General features: G+C 51.4%; 1 protein-coding gene across 10 annotated transcripts in view; it reads right to left on the bottom strand.

Annotated features, from left to right (window-relative positions):
* PTPRS (protein tyrosine phosphatase, receptor type S) overlaps positions 1–25,459 on the bottom strand; it is a 165,842-nt gene that overhangs the window by 87,814 nt on the left and 52,569 nt on the right. For all 10 annotated transcript variants that reach the window (XM_025196479.1, XM_025196480.1, XM_025196487.1 and 7 more), the window contains 2 exons: positions 5,604–5,749; positions 4,659–4,800 (listed from right to left, as the gene is read on the bottom strand). In XM_025196479.1, coding sequence (XP_025052264.1) covers positions 4,659–4,800; positions 5,604–5,749 — 288 coding nt within the window. The remainder of the gene's footprint in view (positions 1–4,658; positions 4,801–5,603; positions 5,750–25,459) is intronic.

The following is a 25,459-nucleotide window of genomic DNA, read 5'->3' as shown; positions in this document are numbered from 1 at the left end:
TCAGGCTGGCGTTGGAGGGAAAGTGCTTTCAGGTGTTACGCTTACCATATTAGCAGACACTGCTGAGTGCCGTGCTCGTGGATCTGATGGTCTAAAGGCCTTCCCTGGGGAAAACCTGGCGAGTTACCTCAAGGCCAATGAACAAGGTAGCGTGAGAAAGATCTGGTGGGAGGAGAGGGTGCTCCAGCATTCATTTATAATAAATCCTACCAGAGGACGTGCTCTGTGCCGGGGAAAGGCATGGAAGTGGCTCCGGCGCATGCGCTCGCGTGCATACAGTCATACAAATACAGTAGAGGTCGCTGACTAGCAGGCAGAAGTGATCACAGCCGCCGTCTCCTTGTCGCTCTGGAAGGTGGCAGCGCTGTGTTTGGATAATTAACTGTGCTGGAAATGAAGATGATGAAGAGAGATAAAGCTGGCAGTGCTGCTGCTCCCTTCCCTAGAGCCGGCGGTTGTTTAATAATTTAAAGGGGCAGGAGAGGAGCGTGTGCGCACGCATGCGTGCTATGCACTGAAGGCAAAAGCTCTGTGGAAGCAACATGAAGAGTATGCGATCCAGCTCCCCAGAGCCAGGAAATGCCAAAGGGGAGTGTAATGCTCTGCCCGTCTCTAGAGATGCCCAGCCTAGGATCTCTCAGCACTCGATGAGTGAGACTAAGCTAAGACGGTGTGGTCAGTAGTATCCCCATTTCACAGCTGAGGAATGATGTGATGAATCGGCATGCCCAAGATCACATAAACCTTGGACAGAGCCAGGACCAGAACCCAGTTTCTCCTTCGTACGGGCTCTGACAACACCTCCCAGAAACAACAGACGCATGTTCTTTCCAACCACGTCCACGTGTCTTCTGTATGCTGTCATTTTATCACGAAAACGATGCCAGGGTGCATAGCTGGGGTTCTTTCTTCAAACGTTGCATCTCCTGACTCGAGGCTTAGTTATGGAACCAGAAATGGGAGAGGTTTCATGTTTCTTTTCAGCATTTAGTTTGGAAAAATTGATGAACCCCTGAAGAAAACCAGGGATGGAAGAAGGGAAAACAGTTTTGTAACGTTTCTTATAGCAAGTCGCATCAGGCATCTTTAATAATTAGAAGAGAGTTCATCTTTAAATAGCCGTCTCAAAGGACAGCCCTCTTTAGGAAGGGAGGGTTGTAGCCGGTATCTAGCATGCTGTGCAAGCAGGGGGAGGCAGGGAAATTTTTGTCCCAGGACATTTACTGAACTGAATATCTGCTATTACTGGATCCATGCAGAGCTAATGGAAGCTTTTTTTTCCACCCCCCCAGCCTGCATCTATTAACCACACAAAAAGGGAAAACTGCATGGAATTCAACATATCGACCTCTTCAGAGTGAAGAGCTAAGTCAACCCTGCTGGGATTTAATCCTATGGTTCACAGGAATCTAGTCGAGATGACTAAGCCAATTCGCCTCCATCTTGTAGTAGCAGAAAGAAAATCCTTTTGGAGGCAGCCAGAGCAGGCACTGGAACGAATGGCTACGAAGAGGATAATCAAGTCCCGGCTTTCAGAAGCCTCCTGCAAACTTGACACGTCGGGCCGGTGCGTGTCCGCAGGAGGGCACGGCCACTGGACGGAGAATGGGTTTCCCCTTGATCCTGCTTCTCTGGCCTGCAATTCCAGCGTCTTCGTGTTCGCCTCTAAGACGCTCTAGAAGAAACAGAGACGGGAAGTCCTACGGCCAGTGCGACGCAGAGGTTCAAGGATATCGGCAAACAGCTGCACCAGGTGCAGAGCATTTTCCGAGTTCAGGGTGATGCTGAAGATGGTGCAAAGCAAGACCGGGTGTTCTTTGCTGCATTCGCATGGCCGGCTGCCATGAATCTCTCTGAGAAGAGGGGTGGGAAATTTAATCTTCTTATGAGAAGGGGAAAAAATAAATAAATCAACCCAAAACCGAAACAGAAAATCATGCCTGCAATTGAGGAGCTTTGAAGAACTCTGCAGACAGGAGACGGGGCGCCTAGGCCGGGCAGCTGCCCCTCTGCGTACGCTGCCGTGTGCCACGGAGAACTCCAACAGCTGGAGTCGACAAGAGCCGAAAGGCACTTCCGCAGCCCAGCTGCTGGGCTTTCTTTGTGCCGTGCCTGATCAGCTTGGCAAACACTAAGGTCAGCCAGCTGTGGAGCAGCAGTTACTCTACAGCTCTATCAGGGATCGGGTCCTTAGGACGGGGACCAGAAGAGACCAATGAGTCAACACAGCTGGAGTAAGAGGGTTCATGGAAGTCGGGTGAGGTCCACACCGGGGATCCATTCCTCAGAAGTTGTTGAACTTTTCCACTCTTGAAGCCTCTGGTTAAGCAACCGTATGTGACCTATCTTTTGGGTGCAATCTCCAAGCCTCCTGGAGCAGCAGGGGTCTGAACTGGAGCGGTCTATTCCTATACATGAGCCATGGGGATTTCATAAGTTTTCCAGCCATTATAAAGCATCAGGATGCAGCAGCAAGGGTGTCCTTCTCCTCTTCTTGTGACTGTCTGCACAGGCACTAATGTGCCCCTGTAAATGCTTGTACATGTGCATAGGTTAAACATGCATGCTCATGTGCAGGGCAGAGCTGGTATGCCATGGATTTATTAGCACAAAGCTTCTCCACAGTTTCTTCACTCCACGGTGTGCCCAGGTAACAGCTCTGCAAATGACAGCTCCCGCTCATCATCTATCTGCACAGCAATCTTATGATAAGCATTAGGTGACCAGAGGTACATTCCAAGGATGAGAGAGACAGAAAGGTAAAGAGAAAGACAGGTAAGGAGAAGAGAGGGGAAATGGATGGAGAGAGACAAAAAGGAGAGGGGTGAAAGGAAAGGGGAGGAGGAGAGGAGAGAGCAGAGAGGAGGAAAGGAGACACAGATGCCAGCATGCTATCTTTCAGATTCTCTTTGTGATTGTAGAGGTTAATGGATTCATGCTTTGTCCTTTTAACTCTCCCAGCACTTACAAATGAGTCCAGTGCAGGGTAAAGAGAAGTCAATCTCCGCTGCCTGAAAACCCAGGAAAGGTCAGGAGAAGAATAACTTCAGCTGAGGAGGGGAGGGGAGTAGGGAAGAAATCTATAAAACCTACCTCCTGGCTGCTCTTCTGCAACCTGCAGCCCTGTCTGCCTCCCAGGCCTCCAGCTCCTCACCTCTCTGTCTCTCCCTCCATTTAGGTTTCATGATGTGGGCATTTCAGTTGCCCTTGCATCCACTGGCCGGCAGGGTCCTGTTGGATGCGAGGAGCTGCAGCTCTCCCGGCAGCATGTTGCAAGCAGGATGGAGTACAGTATACGGCGACAGTGCCCTGCTTCACATCGTAACACGTGCAGGGAGTCGGACAGGCTCCTGCTATGTTCTCTGCCTCTAGCTGACACCTGTGTGATGCCAATACCTGAAGAAGAGCTGTAAAAAGGTGTGTAAAGGGAGCCCTCATCCCTGTGGACAGATGTCAACAGCTTGTCATCATCCAAACACTGTGGCTCCTTGTCAGGAGAGAAGGATCTGGTCACTGAGAGAAGCCAGAGGGGCTGCTAGGCTTGCCACAGGAGAAGGAAGACTCTCTCCATCATTCCCAGCAAAACTGAAGCAAAGGGGATTTCCTTCTTAGAAGCCAGCCCAAAGGCCCTTTCCACAGCAACCGTCACAGCTCTTGAAAACGAAATGGCAGCGTGTGCAGACCGAAAAGCTCCAGACACCTCCGGCCGCGTCAGGGCAGTCATGCGTTTTCTCATGGGTGCAGAAGAAGCGAGAGCCTGGCTTTTAGATGTGCCAATTGCAGAGACCAACAACCTGTCATGTGCCACTGACAGGCAATTAAGTGTCACACCGTACAAAGCACGCGAGCAACAAGGAGACAGGAACAGGAACACCTGTATGGGGCTGGGCACGGATGGGATGCAGATCTGCGTGTTCTCAAGACAGCTGGCGTCTTGACAGCATCAAGGCTACCAGCTGGATGGCACAGGGTTTTCCCTCCCACTGGTGCAGAGGTACAGAGCTTTCCTATGTGACCTGCGTTAGGCCTTCATTCATTCCAGTAAGTTTGAGACCTGCATATAAATTCACCTACACCATTAGGCACTTGCTGACTGTCCATTCAGCGAAGCACCTTAAAAAGCTAGTTAGGAGAACCCGGGAACTGCGGAAGAAAAGAGGGATGGAGAAGGTGCTGCTACCCCGGCTCTGCCAGCTGGGAGCACCTATATCATGCCCTGCCTGGAAACTCCCACACTAGCTGCTGGCTCAAAAGGCTCTAGCAGCAATGTTTGCACAACTAATGCTCCTCTTGCAAGTACCAAACCCCCAGCCCAGGACCCTAGCACCATTTCCTCTAGCACCCTGCTTGCAATCCCCCACCCAGCTATCACATCCATACCACTCCTAGCTGGGAGCTCCTACTCAGCCGGGGTATTCACCACTCCTAGCCAGCTTCATTTACAAACCCTTCCTGTCTGAATGAAGAACCCCCTGCTCTTCTGCACTGCCCAATAGTCAGAAAACACCCAGAAGACAGGCAAATAATGACAGCAAAGCAGTCAATTCATCCCACGTTCTGCTGAGAGACATTATTTCAAACCGATTCAATGAGTCTGCTCATCCAACAGTTCCACCCGCGAAGGCCTGGGCTCGCGTACAGACGGGGCTTGCTCTTACCTCGGAGGACAGTGAGCCTGGCCTGGACGGTGACTTCCCCATGCAGGTTCTGGGCAACGCACTCGTAAATATTCTCATCCCTGGGTGTCCGGAGGGGCTGGATCCTTAGGACGGCGCCGGCGCTTTCATCAAATTCAATCGTCTGAAAGACAAAGCGGGGAGAGGCTGAGCACTCCCGGGGCGCAGGCACTGGGGACCAGAGGGCAGTTGCCCTTGTTTGGTCCTTCCTGCTCCTCTCCCCCAAACCCAGTGGACTCTAGATCAGGCCTCATGATCCTAGGGAGGGATTCCCCCCCCCCGAGCTTTAGTCGGTCAAAACTGCGAGATGCATCTGAAGGGCCCCAACTGCCGTGAAATGCCCGGCAAGTGGGAAGGCAGATGACAAGCAATGCAAAAACTACATTAAAAATTAAAGCCTCTCGCTGCACCATCTGCCCAAGGAGCGGACATCAGGAAGTCTCTCCCCACCTCCAGCTGGCTAGCAGGGCAGGGTCCCCTTGGGGTTGCAACCCAGGCGAGGGAGCAAGATATGAGCTTCCACTCATCCTGCCTCCCCTTCCCACCCCTTCCCCAGCTTATTTAGAAGATATAAACTCAGCTGTCTGCCTAGGAAGGGCAGAGATCCTCATCTGCAGATGCTGCAGACACTGAAGTACTAAATCAGGTATGCGTGCATGCGTGTGTGTGCAGGGGGTGGTATTTAGGGAGCCGGAGAAACGCCGGATGAGAGGGATTCTTCAGTGCAGCTCCCACATGGGACTTCTCCCCGGCACTCTGTTTCTGGCCCCCAAGCACCACTTCCTGGCCTATGTTTCTTGGGGAAAATGAAGGGGTGCTTTGCCCCTTGCATTGGAAGGGATGCAACCTCTTGCTTTTCAAAGATCACAGTCCAAGTCTCTCGGCCATTAACCGAGGATGAGCACTCACCGTCACGGCCCCGCTTACCTCAAATCTCTGCGAGTTCACTTTCTTCCCCTTCTTGTTCCAGGTGACCCGAGGCTTGGGGTCTCCAGTGGCTTGGCACACGAAAGAAGCCACGCCTCCCGATACACCAATTTGGTCCACTGGCTTTTTAATGAACACGGGGGGACCTTTAACGAAAGAGGAAGACAAACCCTAATAAAGACCAGTCAGAATTCATGCTGAACCCCCAAACCAAATGAAGCCTCATGATGGGGAGAAGGCAGGGGATGATCATTAGCATTACTTTAGATACGAGGAACCTGTTGCACACAGATAAGGCCCCGATCCTGCAACTGGATTTGAGTGGGGCAGAAGTATGCACCTATGCAGAGTCCTGTCACTTCAAGGGACTCGATACAGATACAACAGTTTACATGCACAAATCCAACAAGATCATGGCTGAAAGCAGCTGGCAGGACTGCAAGTTGGACCCAAGATCCCAGCTCCCAGTCCCCTGACCCCAGCAGTAGAGCGTCGAAGGCTATGGGATGCATTTAGTTATATATCACCCCTTGCTAAGCACTAGTTTCCCATGGGAAACCTTCCTGCGGCTCTGCCCAGCACCTCTGTTTCCAAAGGGAAACTTGTTTCTAGGTTTCCAGGTGACCTTGCTCTCTTTTTGCTGACTTCCACATTGAATTTGAATGCCCTGCAAACACCTGGCTGTGCAAAGTAAGGCCTCATACTTAACTGGGGGGAAATGCCCTGTGCATTTCTGGAGGAAAGGTGGGTATGCAGAACCCTGCCGGAGGAAACTGGAGGTGTGAGCAATGGACACCAAATGGACCATGCAACTCGGGGGTGGGGGCAAGGATGGAAGAAAAGGGGCCTCGCACAAAGCACCTAGCTCGGAGAGGAGAACACAGGTCCCTGTCATTAAGGGAAAAGGGAACAACAGAGCCTCAAGGTTTTGGGGTGCACAACGGACATGGTGCAAGTGGATACACAAATAGAGAAATTAGGGAGGCAAGGAAGAGCAACCGAGGAATGCAGAACCCATTGCATGGAGGAGCACACAGAGCCCCTGGCCACAGGTAGGGGTGTGAAAGCGTGCAAATCCCTGCAACAGGGGGGTGAGAGCGAGACCGGGGGAGCTCCTCGGCAGGGAATATGGGGGGCTCTGGACACGTGCTGCACAGCTGGCCTGCGGGAGCTGTGATGTGTGTGACCCCGTAGCAGACACCTGCGTGTTTGTACAGGCTTGCCCGCAGCCCTGCACATGCGCGTGCACGCGCACATGCACGGCACCCTCTGGAAAAGCGAGCTGACAGCATGCCGCGCGGCAGCCCCAATTCATCACTGCCAGACAATCAAGATGTCAAAACGGAGCGCGCGGTCAGGTTCGCCGCCTGCGCCCCTGGAGGACTCTGCAGGCTCTTAAGTCCCAGATCAGGGGATCTGTGCAGCTCAGGGAAGGATCCAAAAGCCTCTCGACCTCCTCGCAGATCCAGCTCCTCAGAGGCGCAGCAAGGCCTGAACAAACCACTTGCAGCCTTGGGATGTGTTTTATCCGGCCAGGATCTGGATCAGGGCCCCAGTGTCCCAGCGATCTGCAGTCGCCCTCCCAGGCACCGACTCCTCTCCTGTCCTGGCAACCTTCAGGAGCATCCTTCGAGAAACGAGGCGGGTGGTAGAGAGCTGGGGCTCGTGGGAGGCAAGCAAGATGAGGAGCCTCCACCTATATTCACCCCAGGGAAAACCCTCCCTCCCTGCTCCTGTTCCAACCTGCTTTCCCTGCACAGTTTCCATCAGCCTAGTTAGTTTAAAATTTATTGAAATATTTAAATCACAAGGCCACAGCTGTGTGCAAATAAAATCACTCAGATCATAAAGTTGCCGTCTGTTATTCTTGGGAAAGGAGACCACATGACTGTGAAATGTGTATATTTATATGTACATATTCAGAGTCTATAAAGCAAGATGCAGACAGTTGACAAGACAATGCTGCAGGAGAGGGCAAGTGGGAAAAGACCTCAGTGCTCTGCAGGGGTGAATGCAGACAGGAAGTGCCCCTTCCTCCTTCCCGCCTCCCCCCGCTTGGGACAAGAAGCATATCAATAAAAGCGCGCTTGCGCGATGCCATCGAGCATTTGTTTCCACGCTGGAGGTAAATACAATTTGCGGGAGCTGTTTACGTCCTCGCTCAACACTGGGTGTTCAAGCACTGGATTTATAAATATCTAAATCTATATTTAGAGGTCAGAGAGTCGCCTCTGCAATGTTACAGCTAAAGGTTGGCAGCAGGTCCCACCGGAAAGTCCCGCATTTGGGAATTTGTTATCTGCCTGTAAACACTTGCTCTGGGCTAAAAACTAAATGCACTGGGGACTCCCTTCTCCTTTTGCCCTCTCCCGATTTAAAACTCTGCACAGGTCTAGGCTGGACCGTATCAGTGCAACCAGAGAGATCAAGGGAGTCTTAAAGACTCTGAAATATCACACTGGGCGAAGAATCAAATCCTTTGCAAGAATTAATGGTAAGCTCCCCTTCGGATGCCCCCCTGCAACTGGTGACTGCAGTGCCACCTACCCCAAATGCTGCCAACCATGTGGAAACACTCACCTACATTTGCTAAGAGAGATGGGTGGCACTACCAGAGACGATGCGGAGATACAGCGCTGAAATGAAGCTATTGCACAGTCCCCGCACGTTGCATAGAAGCATCCCAGGACCCAGGAGCTTAGCCACAGGATTTCGATCTGCCTTTCAGCAAAGCATGCAGGGCCTTGGCTAAGAACCCTATTTTACTCTGAAAACTGTTTTAGGACCCTTCAAGAGCAAAAAGGTGCTACATGACGGCAAACCAGTGTTGGTGCAATCAGGCAACGCGCTTGCACATTGCTTCCGGTGCATCACAATTGCAGAGTTTTGATTTAAAAAACACCAAAGCAGAAAGAAAGCACTCAGAGACGTATTTTCCATCGTTCTTACGTGCAGGGAAGTTTTATACCACGTCATCCATCCTCTCCTGTGAGAGCAGAGGTAGGAACATGAGCGCTATCCCCAAAGTGAACTGGTCCTGGAAAGCCAGAATGAATCCTAGCCTGATCCTGAAGCCCTTGGGAGCAGGGCACAAGGGATTTCTCCATCCTGTTTGCTAATTAATAAAACCTGGCTCTTTCTAAGAGAGACTGAATCAAATGGGAGAGGGGAAACCTCAAGCTTAAAGACTCTTCCTGCCGCGAGAGGTTGCCTGTGGAGTTTGTATCCTGAGAGATGAAACCGCAGAGGCAGGCGTGCTGTGCACCTGTGATTTTTTTTCCATCCTGATTAATGGAAAGCCATCAACTTCAGCAGAGCCCTCCACTCCAACAAGCTTCCCCAAAGGCGATCCCAAAAGATGCAGCCGCAGAGAGCTTCAAAAAGTTCCTGCCCTGCTCCCTAATTGTGTTCAGACGGGAAGACGAGGAGTATTCCTCCTCTCGTCCCTTTGACCCCCATCTCCACTCCCTCCCCCCAAAATACAACCAGCTTTTGCTACAGGATTCAGGGGGTTTGCATGGCCATCACCCCACAGGCTGCTGACGAAATCTGTGAACTAATTCCTCAGTCGTGCACGTATTAATAATTTCCTTCTGGCTTCACCTGCTCTAGTCCACGCAGCAGCCGACAGTCCGTCTACAGGCTGCTGTTAGGAAGGGATATAACTCACATTTACACTGTCTTAACTCTCCCTCTGCAGTTCTTTCACGAAGCGCCGTGGAGGAAGAGCTCTTTGTTGGTCTTTCTGCAAAACCCTTACAAGAATAAGTCATCTACCCACTAATAATACACCGAAGCTAAAGGGGAGGGTATGAGGGGGATATCTGTACAACTGAGGGTCTATCGGAAGTTCGTGCCATGCTGACGGATGAGAAGAGACAGGCAGGCAGGCTAGTCTATGTTTGAAACATTAGAGGCCAAAATGCTAGAGAGATGGAGAACCCATGAAGTAGCTTAATGGGAGAAAGAGAAGGGGAAGCAAGAGCAGGCAGGGCCGACATCCAAAACCGACAGATGATGGAAGGATGCTTGGCTGCTAGCTCCAGGTATCACACCTGGATCCAGCACCAGGTCAGCTGCGCCAGTGCTGCCTTCTTCAAGCTGCAACAATGTGTCCTCAAGAACAGAGCCCTTCAGAAGTCGATGAAGGTCCTGGTTTCCAAGGCTGTCATGCTGACCGCCCTCCTCTCCTGCAGTGAAACCTGGACCGTCTACCAACGCCACATTAACACCCTCGAGAGCTTTCGCCAGCAGTGCTTGCATCAAATCCTGGGGACCAAATAAGACCAGTGCGAGCGTCCTCCATGCAGCTGTGTCCACCAGCATCGAAGCCTTGCTCTTGAGAAATCAACTCCGATGGCCGGGCCACTGCGTCCGGATGTCCGAGAACAGCCTCCCTCGCCAGATTTTCTTTTTCCAGCTCTCAGTTGGCCAACGCTCAAAGGGCGGCCAAAGGAAACAGTACAAAGACACACTCAAGGCGCAACAAGCACGGAGGCATCAACACCAAGGGCTAGGAGGAGCAAGCTGCTGACCGTTCGGTGTGGCACCACTTGGTCCACCAAGGCACGCACCACTTCACGGCCCAGCGACTCAATACTGAGGCGGAACAGCGGCGGCGGCGGAAGGAGAAGCAGACCAACCCGGGACTGCAAATCCTGCTCCCCTGCGCAACCACACGTCCTCATTGCCGAATAATGTGTGTGTATCCAGAATTGGGCTCCTCAGTCACCTGAGGACCCATCAAGCCTGAGGGACGTCATCCTCGACTCCGAGGGACTGCCGCCACCGCCGTCTAGCTCACACCTTTGGTCCTTTGCCTTCCCTTCCCTCTGCAAACCTGGATCCCAGACAGACAAGGGAGGCCTTTGCATTGCAGGCTCTGTACAGAAACCTTGCGGGGCCAAGAGGTCAAGGGAGACGTTTTAGTCCTGGACAGCCAGATCTTTTGTTTATTCTCAAAACAGGTGCAGATCCTGCCTTTGACAGACAGTCCAACCAACGGGGTCCAGCCATGAGCTGGAGGAACAAGCCTTGCTGGTCGAGATGGAAACCTGGCTGCCTGCACCTGGCTAAGACAGTGGAGTAAAATGCTGGCTGCAATCAGGAGCTTGGGTGGAAATGGATGGAAACCACCAGGTTGGTTCATCAAGGTCACCAAGCAGCTGTCAGCAAGTAGCAGCCTCTAGACTCGCTGTCAACCTGGGCTGGATCTGAACCAGAGACCTAGGGCTGAAAAGCTTCGAGTTACCTAGCCCTCTGCAACGGCGTGACTCCATCCAAACAGGAGCCGAGAAAGGGTGTCCCGCCACGCTCGGCTGCTCTCAGCCCGAATACGCACTTCCACCGATCAGGGAAGCCAGCCCAGGGTTATCACAAATCCAGGCAATAGAGGCAGCTGGCGGAGGGCAACGCTCGCTTCCTTGAGACGAGACTGATTCTCAAAGCCAGTTGTGCCAGCTTCCAAGATCAAGTCTTTGAACTCCTCCTGCGAACCCGGCCAGCCCCGGTTTAGGTGAGAAGACGACGGTTCAGGAGATGCGTGCGTCCGAGGGTAGGAGCGGATAGAAAACAGTTACTCTCTCCCTCCTTGCAATCCGTGCCATGCTAGCAACTACTTCCCACACCAGCATCGAGCCCTACAGAAAGGGGCTTTTGCACTTGCAACCCCAAACCCACCGGACACCGGTGCAGCACACAGCACGTCCCGGGAAGCCTGAGTGGGCAATCTGGGGGCAGGGACAAAGATGCTATCGTCACTCTGGAGGGGCAGCGGCTTGGTGACATGTAGGTATAAGGCAAAGCTTGCAAGGAGGGTCCCCGTCTGGGGCACGAGACCTGGTGCTCTCCCCTGCTGACCCTGGGGCATTGGTGCCCGCTCCGTGCCCCTCGCGGGTGCTAGCTTGGACCTGTCTCAAGGGCAGAGCCCAGAGAAAAGGCAGGAGCTGGCAGGAAAACCGAAGCGAAGGAAGGTCTGGACTGCTCTGTTGCTATAGTAACTGGCCTGTCTCTTGTCTTTACATAGGCTTGACTTATTTCCCGTCTTCTCAGGTTCAAGGGCAGGGGGGGATCTTTGTAATGCTGCTAAAGAGAGGGCATGAACCCCATCTGGCTGCTAGCTTTGCACCTCTGCAGCTCTCTCCATCATTTATACCCCCCAACGGCACCGAATCGCTCCACAGAAAGACACCCAGGTGCTCCAAAGCCTCAAGACTTCCAGGCTTTGCTGCCCCCACGCCACCCAGTTCTTTGCTGGTCATCTCCCCAGGTCACCTTCTGTCCCACCGCTCCGGCCCCCGGATGCGAAGGGAAGGAGAGGTGCACCGAGCCCATGCAATGGAGGCCATGCCAATCCACGTCTTCATGGCGCGGGGCTGGGAGGGTACGGTCACGAAGCCAAAGCAGGGCATTTATTAGAGGAGCATGGGCAGAGGCCAGCTGCAAGGCTGGATGTGCTGCCTAAATATAAGAGCACATCATTAGCCCGAAGTCAGGGGAGCAGCCATCCTCTGAGCCAGCAAGCCCTACCGAGGTGCTTCTGAAAGCAGCCATCTCCACCTTGGTGCTCTTTCTAGGCCCCACGGTTTTCTTACCTCTGCCCTAGCTCTGCGGCAGGCGGCTCCAGCCGATCGTAGGCTGGAAAAATTCATCTTTGTGTCGAGCACCAGCTCCCTCCCCACTCCCCCGGCCGCCTCCAGGAAAGCACCTCGACAATGGACAACAAATCAAGACAAAACAATTTATTCTTTCATCTAGCCCCGGCACAGAAAGCAGCGTGAGGCTGGCTGAAAGGGCCCCCTCGCCCACAGCAGCAAAAAAAAAAAATAAAAAAATAAAAAAAAAAATCAATGGAGACAAAAGAACACCAGTTACAAAATGTATATTTAAAAAGGTTTTGCTTCCACTTTGCAGTGCCCCCGGTCTCCGCAGTCAGCATTGTGGCAGCCCACGCTCCAATCACGCTGACCCAAAGAGCCTGTACACGAGGAGACCAGATTTCAACTCCTCCCCGCGCTGGCGAAAGCGCATTCATTATCGTGGGCATCAGGAGGAGGTCGAGGCAATACCTGCGCCGGGCACTGAAGAAGAGGACAGCAGAGAATAGACCAGGTGGCCACCGAGTGAGGAGTTGCCTACCTGATTAAAAGTGTCTTCCCAACCTTGGAGTGGTCCTCAAGCCCCTAACTCTGGAAATCTGCAGTGGATCAGCTGTGCCACCAAACGGACGGCCATGAAGATGCTTAGCCCTTGTGCTTCCTGCAGATGTTATTATGCAGGGGTTAGGTCTCTGCTAGAGAAATGGGTTGAGGTTAGGTTAGGGAACACTAGTGAACTTCTAGCCTGCTCTGGTCGAAGAGGACACTCGTCTTCCTCCCTGGGTATATGCCTCCATACTCCGGAGCGTCAAGGTCATGCCATACATCCATGGCGGGAAAAGGTCGTGGTAAAGTGAGTGTTGGCTAGCAATCAGGACTTGTAGTAGAGACGATATCTTTTATTAGACCAACAAGACTTTTGCAAAAAAAAATTCTTTAATTGCAAGTTTCTGGCCACAAACACTAAACATTTCTTTAATTGCAAGCTTTTTGTGCCTGAAAGCTTGCAATTAAAAGACTTTTTTTTTTTTTGCAAAAATCTTGTTGGTCTAATAAAAGATATCATCTCTGCTATGAGTCCCGACTGCCTTTTCCTTGAGACCAGTACAGCTGCAACCTGGATACCTGACATGTGGGCTAGCATGCATTTTGGGCCCTTTATCTTCCTCATGCAGACAGCTGTCAGAGCGATCTGGTGGAGAATACCTTGGACGGGGGACTTTAACAATTGGGTTCAGTTTCTGGTTTCTCTAAATGACCTTGGTCACTTTTCCTCTCTGTACTTCCATCCCCAGCCTGTAAAATGGGGATAAGCATCCTTGAATTGTAAAAACCTTTGTCAGTCTTGCCTGCTTAAATGGCCAACAATGTGGAGCAGCGGCTCTCTCGATCCGAGCCTGCATAACGCCCACAACGCTGGGGCCTTGGGGCCTTGTCCTTATTTGTGGCTTCTAAGCATTACTGAGATTGAAAGAAGAAATAACAACCGGCTAGAATCAGTCGAGAAAGGAATGCAGGGACATACACCAAGGTGAAACGATATTAAAAAAAGACAGCGGGAAGCCCTAGCATCCTCCGCCATCCACAGACAGGCTCTGCAACTCTTAAAAAGGACATTACTCTTGACAAGATGAGTCTTTCACCAGCTTCACCCAGGCAGAGCACACAGAGGGGAGCAGAGGGTTAAAGTTTGTCCCTTTCCCTTTTTCCTTGGGCTGAAACTTTCTGCTGATTTAGTGAAACTCCATCTCCGCTTTCACAGCTGCCGACAGTTTTATGATTAGAGAAGGATCACAAGGTACCTCCCAGCCCTCCCATAACTGCATCTCTGCGGTAGCTTTGATCTCCCCTTTTCAACATGCCTCCCATAGTTTGAGAGCCAGGTACCAACTAAATATTGCATACCTGCTGTCGTAGGAAATGCATCTGATATACGTGCACCGCTGTAGCTTGCATGCGTGCTGTGTACATGTGACCAGGGCTTGCAGGAGAATGGGAAGAGACTCCTCCAAAGTCTGGGAAAGTAATTGAAGAAAGGATTGGGGGGGGCAGAAGAGTTATAGTGGGAGGGAGGAATCTGGATGATGACAGAGAGCAGGGGGAGCCTGGAGGGGAAAGCGGGTGGAAAGAGGGAGGGGGTTAGCAAGGAGCAGCGATCAACAGGGGGAACGGCCAGGGCTGGAAGCAAGGTGTGGGGGAGTAAAGGGCATAGACCTAGCAAGGGAAAAGGCAGAGAAGTAAAGATCAGACAAAAGGAAAGCTAAGGAGCCTGCTGACACAGGAGAGCACACCAGATTTCAGACAGATGGAGAGTGGGGAGCAAGAATCTGATGTTTGGAAAGGGAGAGGGTTTCAAAGCACCAGTGTTACAATGCGGGGGAGCTCCTGCGAGGGGGAAAGACAGAGAGATGCTTCCATAATTCACATGTCTCTGCACAAGAAGTGGGAACCGCAGGCTGGAGCAAGGCGGGCGCAGGTTGGAGGGGGTGTCTCTATGGAGACACCGAACGAGACTGAAAATACCCCTCGGAGGACTCCTGCTGAGACTCCCATTGCCGTGGAGTCCAGGGTTTTACTGACAGATTCTCCGTTCCTTTCGGGGCCGCTTCTCAGCGCCTCGCACGCAGAATGGGAATGAGGGTTTTCTGACGGAACAAACAAACAGGGAGTGAATTATATTCCATTTCCCCATCACTAACTTCTCCCCAACCTAGTCGTCTTATCATCATAAAAAGTCCATTAGCAGTAATTGGGGAGGCAGCCGAAAGCGGGGCTGGTGCAGGAAATGCAAACAGGCTCTCTCCCCAACTGGCCTTTTCAGGGAAGGCAGACAGGATAATTATAGGCTTCAGGCAGAGACTTCCTCTTACTGTCAGTGGCTCTCTGCTCCCTTCAGGGAGATGGGACTGGCAGTGGGAGAGGAGGGGGAAGGGAATTAGGACCTCCTAACCCACTTCTGCTAGCCCAACAAGCCCATGCAGCTGTTGCACTTGCCCGCAGCCCAGCCCTGCCTGCTTTTGCTCGTCCTTGTTTGGGGACAAGGCCCCAGCGTTGTGGGCGTTATGCAGGCTCGAATTGAGAGACAGTCGCTGCTCCACATTGCTGGCATTTAAGCAGGCAAGACTGACAAAGGTTTTTACAATTCAAGGATGCTTATCCCCACTGGGGATGGAAGTACAGGGAGGAAAAGTGACCAAGGTCGTTTAGAGAGACCAGAAACCGAATCCCAATTTCTAGAGTCCCCTCTCCAGGGTATTCTCCACCAGATTGCTCTGACGGCCGTCTACATGAGGAAGACGAAGGGCTCAAAATGCGTGCTAGCCAACATGTGTCAGGTATCCAGGTTGCAGCTGTACTGGTCTCAAGGAAAAGGCAGTCGGGACTCATAGTAAAGATGATATCTTTTATTAGACCAACAAGATTTTTGCAAAAAATGTCCTTTAATTGCAAGCTTTCAGGCACAAAAAGCTTGCAATTAAAGGAATGTTTAGTGTTTGTACCCAAAAGCTTGCAATTAATTTTTTTTTTTTGCAAAAATGTCTACTTTGCCCATCCGTCCACAGGGAAAGCCATTCGACAAACTCCCTCCCTGCCCCTGCAGGTGCAAAGTGATGGGGTAGAAGCAATGGTAGTGAGGCTGCACAGGGCTGGAGGAAGGGACCGTTGCCCCCATACACAGACGACAAGAAGAAGACAGAAGGGAAAGACCACGCCGCTCCTTGTCCCTCTTTGCTGGACTTCAGGGGAAATCTGTTGTTACCCAGTGCTGCCAGCCAGACCCATCTTCCCTCCTGGGCTGTTATCCCTTCTGCCTCCACGGTTGAAATGAGATTGTAAACTGTTCAGGGCAAGCACTGTGACAGCTGGTCTGCAATGCGTATCTGATGGTGGGCTGGCCTTTGCAAAGCACTCGGACACTGGATGAGCTGTGACCAAGGCATCAGAGACTTGGGGAGCAGGGCTCAGCTCCCAGCTCTGACGGACGTGTTGGGTGAGCTGCAAAGTCTGCACCACGGTTTCCTCCCTGCAAAAGGGAGGTGAACCACCTTTCCTCCTTGTGTATGCAGACTAATTTTTGACGGCAGTGACAGCGCTTTTACCCTGTCAGATCAGTGACAGCCAAGGGATAGGTACTGCAGGTGACAGCTCTCTGGCTTAGGTCTGCACTCCCAGCCTTGCTCTGAGCCCAGCAGGGCTGGAGATAGGCAGCTAGGAAGCACCTCCTGGTGACCAGCAACTGAAGCAGATAAGCAATGCTGTCACGTAAGATGGCAGCCCGGGAGTCAGGCATGGATGGGCTGGGGAGCGTGGCAGCACATGCTGCTTCAGAAATGCAGCAGGCCAGGGCCCTGGAGGCATGTGAGCGCTTTCCATCAGCTGCAACCACATCACATTCAATATTTGCCCACCCGTCCTGTAACAAGGCATAATGAGCCAAAGCAGAGGGAGAGAGGAACCTGAGGAGCTATCTGGCCACCTAATGAGGTCCCCTTGTCCATCACTGTCATTGCAACGGTCTTGGTCCATCTGCAGTGGCTGGCCTAAGGATTTCAGTGGCTGCTTGAGGCAAGAGCCTCCCTGCCTCTGCCATAGTCTCCTCAAGAACCAATTTAAGACCGCCTTTGCGTACGCCATCAACATCAGAAGTCAAGGAAGGTTTGATCCGCCCATGAACCAGAGAAGATGCAATCGCGTAGGTCTCACAAAGCTTCTCTTGCCTCGTTTGGGTCATTAAAAGAGCCGAGGCCAAAGGGCAAGCGAGAGCTCAAAAACCATCTCCAAGAGGAAGACCCCGATGGCATAAAGCGTGACAGCATCTGCACCAGCCCAGTGTTGCCCCAACACCACCAAAAAATGACCGTGGAGTTTGCTGCCACGGGGAAGAAGTGCAACGCAATGGCGAAGAAGCGCAACCAGATTCCTCCTTCCTCATCCTTCTCCGGAGAAAACGTGATGTTGAAAGCACCCGGTATATGACCAGCTCTGATTCACAGCTTAATGAGACCGTGCGCATTTTGGGAAATGTGCAAAGGATGGCGGTATATCACACCCTTGCACTTCCAGAAGTGGCTGCAGAGTAGGAGGGGGATGACGCCAAATACATTAGAAAGATCAGCATACCTGGTGATCCTTTGGGAGGAAAAAGAGACTGGATACATGAAAGATTGTGTCTTCAAACTCTGACAGGAGAATGCTCACCTACCTTTTTTCCAGCTCCCTCCTACAGACAGTCCTAGCGTTCCAACATATATTATCTGCTGCAGGTTTTCTACATTTCAAAGTGTCTGCGTGCGCGTGCTGGATCCTCACAAAACGAAGCAGCAGTTCTTCGCATCCACGCAGGGACGGAAGCACGTTGCCATTTTGTGCAGGGAGACCATAGTCTGGTTGCTAAGCATAGGATTTAACGAGCTTGCTGCACCAGTCCCCTATGTCCTCAGATCAATGACTTACTACTTTCCATTGATGAGGAGGGTATTTTAGGTAGCCAAGCTTAGAAACGCTTAACCTGAATTTACCAGAGGTGCCAAGCACTTGCATCACTCATCCGCTTTAACTCAAAACTCAGTGGGTGCTGAGCACATATAAAATGTGTAGCAGGAGTTTGGGACATTGAAATAGAGGCATCCGAAGTCAGCGAGCAGTGGGCCCTTACACTTGGATATCAGCTGTGGCAAGGTCTATAGTCGTCCTGAGGGTAAGGTGCTTTGGGAGCCTTTGGTGAGAGATGTGAAGATTTATGTGGTCTCCCAGCCCCAGGCCTCCGAGACCCCTATTTTGAACTGGTTGCTTGTGTGAAATGAAAAAGGAAGAGTTGTGACAACACAGCTAACAGTGCTGGGGTTCAATGCACAGCTCAATGCACCCCAAAATCAGTCCTTCATGGACAGAGGGGCAAGAGAGAAAGGGGAAGAAATGGCTCAATTTTTTCCTAATCGTGCATCTAAAGTAGAGGAGAAAGTCTTTTTTCCATGTACATCCAAGTTCACTGCCCCATCAAGTCCCAACACAGAGGACACATGTTAGCTGTCTCCAATCCACAACTGGAAGAAATCAAGAGAGAAGGAGCGAATGCTGAAACTCTTCTCCCAAGGATGGAAATGGGGGAAACGGGAGACTTGCACAGACCAGAATGTGTGTTTCCGTGCATGGTCCATACCGTCCATGATCCACGTCTTGATTCAGAGATGACTTTTCACAAGAGGGTGTAGTACAGCAAAGCCAGGCACTTGGGGGGACAGTATCTCCCCGTCATTCAGGCAGAGAAGGCAGCTCACCCGGAGGTAGACAGAAATTAGGACGTCCAAATCCGATGGCCGAAAAGGAGGAACATCATTACCCCCTTTATGTAACCGTGAGCCACTCCAGTAGACAGGGGCAGTGAATGCGAGTTGAAAGCTCTTGCTTGGCACCTTGCAGGACTGTGGTTACTAGCTGGGCACGAGAGCCGCTCTCACAGAGATGATCATGTCTGGAGCTGGAAGAACTGGAACACCCCTCCATTCAGGAAAACCAAACCCCGGGCTCAGCACGAGTGACGCTGCTCTTAACCGGACGCTGAGACTAATTTATAAATAAATGTATAAATTATAGAGGGATGCCAAATTAATTTGACTTTATTAAAAAATCACCAAGTTTCACCCCCAAGCCCCCTACAGAGGTTGCAAGAAGGAGGGGGGGAGTCACTTCATTAATTATGCAGAAAATGCAAAAAACTACCATCCTCTGGATGAGTTTAAAATGAGGAGAAAACCCTTTCAGAATGGGGAGAAATTACTCCCCAAGGCGGCTGAAATTTCTCTCGCAACTTCAAAGGACAATAAATTATTCAAATCGCTCGCACCACTCCACTCTCTCCCTTACTCTCTCCCCGTCTCAATTTTATGCTCCCGAGTCAATTAAAGGTTTGGGGGACTTAGGAGAAACTTCCTAGAACGCTAAACTTGTCATGATTTTTTTCCCACCCCCTATGTATAAGCTTTGCTTTTCCTTTTTACCCCAAAAAGAAGGAAAAGACTCTGCCTGTCTGAGATTAGACACTTTGCTCTTCCGTCTCAACCGTGCCCATCTGAAATTGCAGCACACCTCACCATCAAGACGACGAGACATACTCAATTCTACGCAAAAGACACCGTGGACACAGGAGGTCAAACCAATTCCTTCCATCCCACCGCTTCCTTGCAGCGTCACCTTGTCAAGGACTCTCTGCAAGAGGCTCAAGCTATACTCGACAGCAGTTTTCCTTGGCAATAATTCGATCTGGGTTAGCCATGACCTCTGCCACAGCCCAGTGCAGCTCTTCTCAGTGACCCAGGCCGGGACAGCAGGAGCTGAAAGCTCTCCTACAGTGGGCATCATTACTACTGATCTGTGTTACCGTCAACAGAGGCCCAACCCAAGATTAAGGCTTCACTGTATAATGGGCATGCCCATAGTAGAAGGCCTTGCCATGAAGAATTTCCAGCCTTATCAAAGGGTGGAAGGAAAAAAAAAAGAGGCACAAAGAGGTGAAGTCATACACAGGTAAATGCCAAGCAGGTCGGCATCTCACTCCAGCGCCTCCCACCATCTCTTCCTGATGGTTCTCGGTCCCCTACAGCATCTCCAGATGTTAGAGGCAAAGGCCAATCTATTATGCACTGCTTATGCTGGAACTACAGCGTGGCTCGGGATTTGGACCTGGCGTTTCACTTGTGCCTGTCAGGCTAGGCCTCTCTTGGTCTGCTATCTGGTACCAGGACAGCCTGTGCCAGGTTGTCAGTGGCTAAATTGGCACCCCCACCTGGGCTAGCCTGGGTGAGGAAGGTGTGTGCAGGACTAAAAGTAAGACTTGTCCAAGGACGAATGAGCTCCCTGTGAGCCAACGGCCATCCGTACCTGGAGAGGAGATGGGCACTGATGAAGAATCACCAGTGATGCACAACATCTAAGGTTGCAGTGGCCTTAGGACTGGCTTGGCTCGTTTTACTTGTAAGATGCCATCAGCCGTTTTCCTGATTTCATCTGAGCGCGTTCACAAAGCTATATATCGCCAGAAGTTCGAGGCAGCTGCAGTGGACGGCAGATGGAACGGCTTTCTCGGAGGTGGGAACTGGGGATACTTAGCAAGAGATGCAAGGGACAGCGGGAGGGTAAAATGAATAATCAGCTGCAAGACAGGAAAACAGAAGACACCGAGCACTTCACAGTCCCATGTGTCCCATGCCCCTTCAGCAAGATGTGCAGCACCAAATCCAAATCTGGACCGATTGCCTTGCAGGATGCTTGGCTTTGACGGCCAGATCAGTCTCATGCTCTTCAGGCCAGCGAGGGGCTGAGAGATCCTGGAAGAGTCTCTGCTGTAGCGGCAGGTGCTGGTCATGACATAACCCATCATGTCCTCCATATATTCATGCCAATGTCCTGGTCAAACATTCCCTGTAAATAAAAGAGGACTAAAGGATATAATTTATATTAAGCTTGGAATGGATGAGTGCCAGGAGTAGCTTGGTGTGAATTCCTGAAGTGTTTGCTGCAGGTATCCCTAGATCACTGGCCAGATGCATTTATATACATACGGAAAGTATTCCCGTTGCCATTGCAAATGGGTGAGCTGCTTGCTCGAGCAGGGATCATCGTGCTTCGGCCCAGAGGTGGCTGCATCTCAGTGGCCGATAAAGGAATTGCAATATAGACACCTCCCAAGACAACAGCGTTGGCTGCACAGGACAGCAGAAGCATCTCAGACAGAAGGTGTAAAATGCAGTACAGGATCACGCGGTTTGCTCGGCGGGGTCTTCCAAAGCACGTGGTCCCTCCTCCCTGTAGCCACAATTTTCCAGTCCTGATCTATGTTATTTCTAGCAGTTGAACAAAGCTCAATGGCAAGACCCCTTGATAGAAGTCCAGTTCCTCTACTGATGGACTCTCTCCTCCTGCAAACATTCACGGCAGGGTCTCCGATGCCCGCTGGCTGCGGCAGCCCCTGCGTGCACCTCATTAGGCATTAATCTAATAAATGCCTACAGGCCTCGGTGCAGCTGAGCGACCCCTTCCCCTACCAAGGCAGCTTTTCAGAAGATGAATAATTTCTTTCCCTGTTCCCACAAAAAAATGCAAACTTTTCTGTTTGATTTAAATAATAACAACAATAATAAAAATAATGGAATGATATCACTCGATTTATCCAGGCAAGGTTTAATTTAATCAGGCACTTTAGCAAGGTGAGACACAGGCTTAATTCAGTGTCCTTGAGTGGGAAGGTTGCTGGTCTAGTCTCCTTGGCAAAGACAGACTGGAGCGTAGCGTGAGATGGGACAGGGGAGCAACTCAGCAGGAGCTAGACTGAGCCACGTGTCTCCCTCCTAGAAACCAAACTGGTGCAAGGCAGTGTTGGGACCCAGAGGCTTCTGGGCCCAGCTCAATAGTACCGGCACCTGGGAAGAGACCGGCATATGTATTTGCTGCACACTTATTATAAGACCCATTATAACGGCATAGGGATGCAACAGCAGAGAGGCGAAGGAGCAGGGTGAGGAAGGGGCACAGCTCCGGTTGCTTTGCTATAAGCGCTCGGTGACTTGGGCAACCGTGCTCCACACGGCTTCCCTTCTGAGCCAGTGCCATCGAGGCTCTTCATCCTCTTTCAATGCACTTCAGCCCCTGCGGGCAGAGGGAGTCCGTGCTCTGCCAGTTAAGTGCCACCGCTCTTTCTCCAAGCAAACTGCTGCTTGGTGTCTCCTTCTCAACACCTGCCTCCCCTTCCAAATTCACCCCCCACTTCTCTCCACCCAGAGACCAATGCAGGCAATTGCTCAACAGCTCTGCGCCCCGAGTCCGGAAGGAGGAGTCCATGCAGGGCAAGCTAAGCTTGTAGGCAGCGAACATGCTTCAAAAATTACTGGTGTAAATACTGACAGGTTGCAGCACCTGCTTCCTTCCAGGGTAGTGCCAGTGCATCAGTGCAAACTGGTCCCAGTACACACAGTTTTAAGGAGAGAGCTGCCTTCCACCAACACCTTGCTGCTCCTTGAGAAACATCTCCTTATAGCCAGGGCTATCTTAATACCCCCAACAGACGGAGAGCAATGCCTCTGGGTTTTACCAAGAAGCTTTTGTCACCGGGGCCCTCTTGGACAATCTCTAGGACTGAATTGGGGACGTTTCAGGATAAAAGCATGCACAGCCACAGCCTGAGCTAAAGAGCTGGGGTCTTTGGCTGTGCTAGACTCACTGCCACTGTGGATTAGGCTAGGAAGGGAGCATGTAGCCAAGGGGCTACGTCTTTATACCGTTTCCAAAGACCAGCCTTAACACTGATCTTTGCAGGCTTGTTTCCCTTCACACGTCATCAACACTCATTTCTTCGGATGCCGCCTCTTCCACGAACAGGCAGGTCACACTGCCATCTACCACCAGCCTCCACCCCTGCGTGGTAGCGGGGCAGCAGCCGGGTTTAAAAGCACACCAGAGCCTTGCTGATTTGCACCCGCTGTGAATTACTGCATTCTGCAAACCGCCAATGGATTGCGCACAATTAACAAGGGAAAGGGAGCCCGAGTAATGCATCATAAAACGGGCCTTATTCTTTTATTTTGTCAATCGCAATTTAGTTTTAATTATTTATGGTAATACCGAGGAGCATGCTAGCAAGCCTTCTACAATGTGATTTATCTAAAGGAGGAAACCTTAGTCATAAGTAATGCTCACTACTACATCTGCTAGTAAATCTCTGCTGGGGAGAACTCCAGCTCTGTTTGCAAGATGCACCAATTAACAGGTCTCTACTGTAAAATGTAAAGGTTTAATCAATGGGAGAAATCCACTTTAACCGTAAACGCGCTGATTTTGGTTATAAAGATTACGCAATTTTTCCAGGGTAAGTGGGTTTTTATCTGCAATTGAGCACTTAAAACAAGCACGTTGTTTCTTCAGGTACGAGATGCATACCGACACCAGGTCTTGTGTGACCCCTCGCACTACGCCGGCAAAAATGTGTTTGCACTACTCAGCAAGGGGGCCGTGAAGAGACTCTGTAATCTCCTGGGAATTGTATCCAGCAAGACAAATCTTATTTTGCATACCCATGCATGCAATAGGAGGCCCCAACATTTCAGCTGTGGAGGCAACGAGACCCAAGAGGGAATCAGGAAGTCTGGGTTTTCTCCCCAGTTCTACCACAAACAAAAATCCCCAAATCTTCCCTCTTTGAGAGCAATCGGGGTAGTAGAGATGATATCTTTTATTAGACCGACAAGATTTTTGCAAAAAACGATTTTTTAATTGCAAGCTTTCAGGCACAAGCACCCAGGAATTCAGGCACAGCAGAGGAAGAGGCATCCACGTCACAGGGGAAGAAAGCAAGAATAGTAGGCAGAGATCCCAGCTCTTTGCTACTAGCTTACCCTTTCCTCCTATGCATGGGAAGATGCTGCCATGCCGGAGTTGGGGGCCTGTGGCTCTGATGGCTATAAAATCGAGGAACCCCCTACCCCTGCACAGGGAACTGGGAGAGGAAAAAGCAGGTCGCTGTCGTGGGCAAGCACCAGCCAAGTGGAAGCCGGCCAAGGGATTACACGAGCGGCAGCGCGACAGAGCCCAAGGCCATACAACAGGAGATGACATTGTCAGAGCAGAGTGATGGTTTCTCACAGCCTCAACAGTTGTGACAGACAAAGCTGTTTGCTGTATATATCCCACGCTAGCCAAAGCTACGGGCCCGGGCAGGTATGGGCCGGGGCACCGCCAGCGACACTCGGACGATTCTCCAAATTCAGGAGGTAACAACTCATCACCTTTGGTTTAGCAATCGCTGCAGTCTACGGTGCATCCCAATCCCGCATCGAGTCACCAGCATCGAATTCTTGGGGATATACAGGGAGAGAATATACAGGTCACAATCTACCCTGGGTCCCACACAGGCAGAAACTGTGACTTCTTCCTCTGCAGCTGGGGGAGGAGAAAAATGTTCTGCCCTGCCTTCTCTCTACCGGCAACCTGAGAGCAGAGAGCCTGCAGGATGGAAGGGAAGACCTGCTCCCCTACCCCCTGTCCTGGGAGCCTCTGAGAGCAAGCCCCGATTTCAATCCAGCCCTGCAGCAGTGCTCTGCAGGTGCGCGGCAGCTTGCGGGATCTCAAAGCTCTTCAAAAATACCCCGTGACTGAGCCTCACCCCACAGATCCCCCGCACCGGGCAAATGGGAAAACCAAGCCTGCAGGGAGGTTAAGGGGCAGGGACCCATCAGTCAGGTGGAGCAGCTGGCGTCAGTGGGGTTGTGCGGGGCTCAACTCCTATGCAATTTAAACAACTGGGTGACTTTCACAGGTGCTCAGCACCCACATTACACAAATCCATGCATGTGTGTACACACCACACACAGACCTTGGATTTGCGAGTGTTTGTGCGTGCAAAACTACCTGTAGGGTTAAAAATATGGGCTTAGGGAACTCGCTCCGGGTCACAGCATGTCAGCAGCAGGTACAGCGCTCAGGGGTCCTGACAGCCGGGCTATTTTAAGTATTAAATCATGAGTACATGCACATATACACACACAACACAATCTAGGACTCCCGACTCTATTCTTAATCTCCTGTTTTCGCCGCTGCACCATACTGACCCTTAGCATGGACACAGACTGCCCAGCAATGTGGCTGGCCCACGAACAGTACGTCTACATTGCAAAGAGTGGAGACGCAGTCTGTGTGGGCATCCCCGCACAGTGTTAACGTAGTCGTGTCAGGTACCAACAACCAGTGCAGCCCGCAGCTACGCGAGGTTCAATGTCAGCCGAGTCAATGCTCAGGAAGGTCCTTGCACTGATCTCCAGGCTGCTGCAACTTCCACTCATCAGTCCCCAAGCTAGCTACAGTCAGTCTACGGGAGCTACAACTGCACCGTTGAATTGTAGCAGGCGTACTCAGGGTGACGTACCAGGTGGTGGCCCAATTCTGAACCTGCTGGAGGGCCAGCTCACCTCTCACCCCTTGTGACTTGAGGATAGTAAAATGAAAGGCCTTATTGTCCTTCCACGTAGACACAAGCTTCCCTGCATGGAGGGGCCATGGGGTAAACAGCAGAGAGATGAGTGCAGTGCTACAGGATGGCAAAGCCCCGGCCACATCCACACCTGAGACGACAGGGCACATGACAACGAAAGGCCCTGCCATCCCTTCGATCCCCTGAGAACGCATCCTCTTAATAAACCCCAATAATGAAGCAATTGTGTTAAAAGTTGCCCCGGACTGTGCCGACCACAGCAGCCCCCCTCACCAGCTTCGAGC

This window comes from Alligator sinensis, unplaced genomic scaffold, assembly GCF_000455745.1.
Source record: "Alligator sinensis unplaced genomic scaffold, ASM45574v1 scaffold1295_1, whole genome shotgun sequence".
Lineage (NCBI taxonomy): Eukaryota > Metazoa > Chordata > Crocodylia > Alligatoridae > Alligator > Alligator sinensis.
Note: the sequence above shows the minus strand (reverse complement) of the source record. Positions and strands in the feature narration are given on the sequence as shown.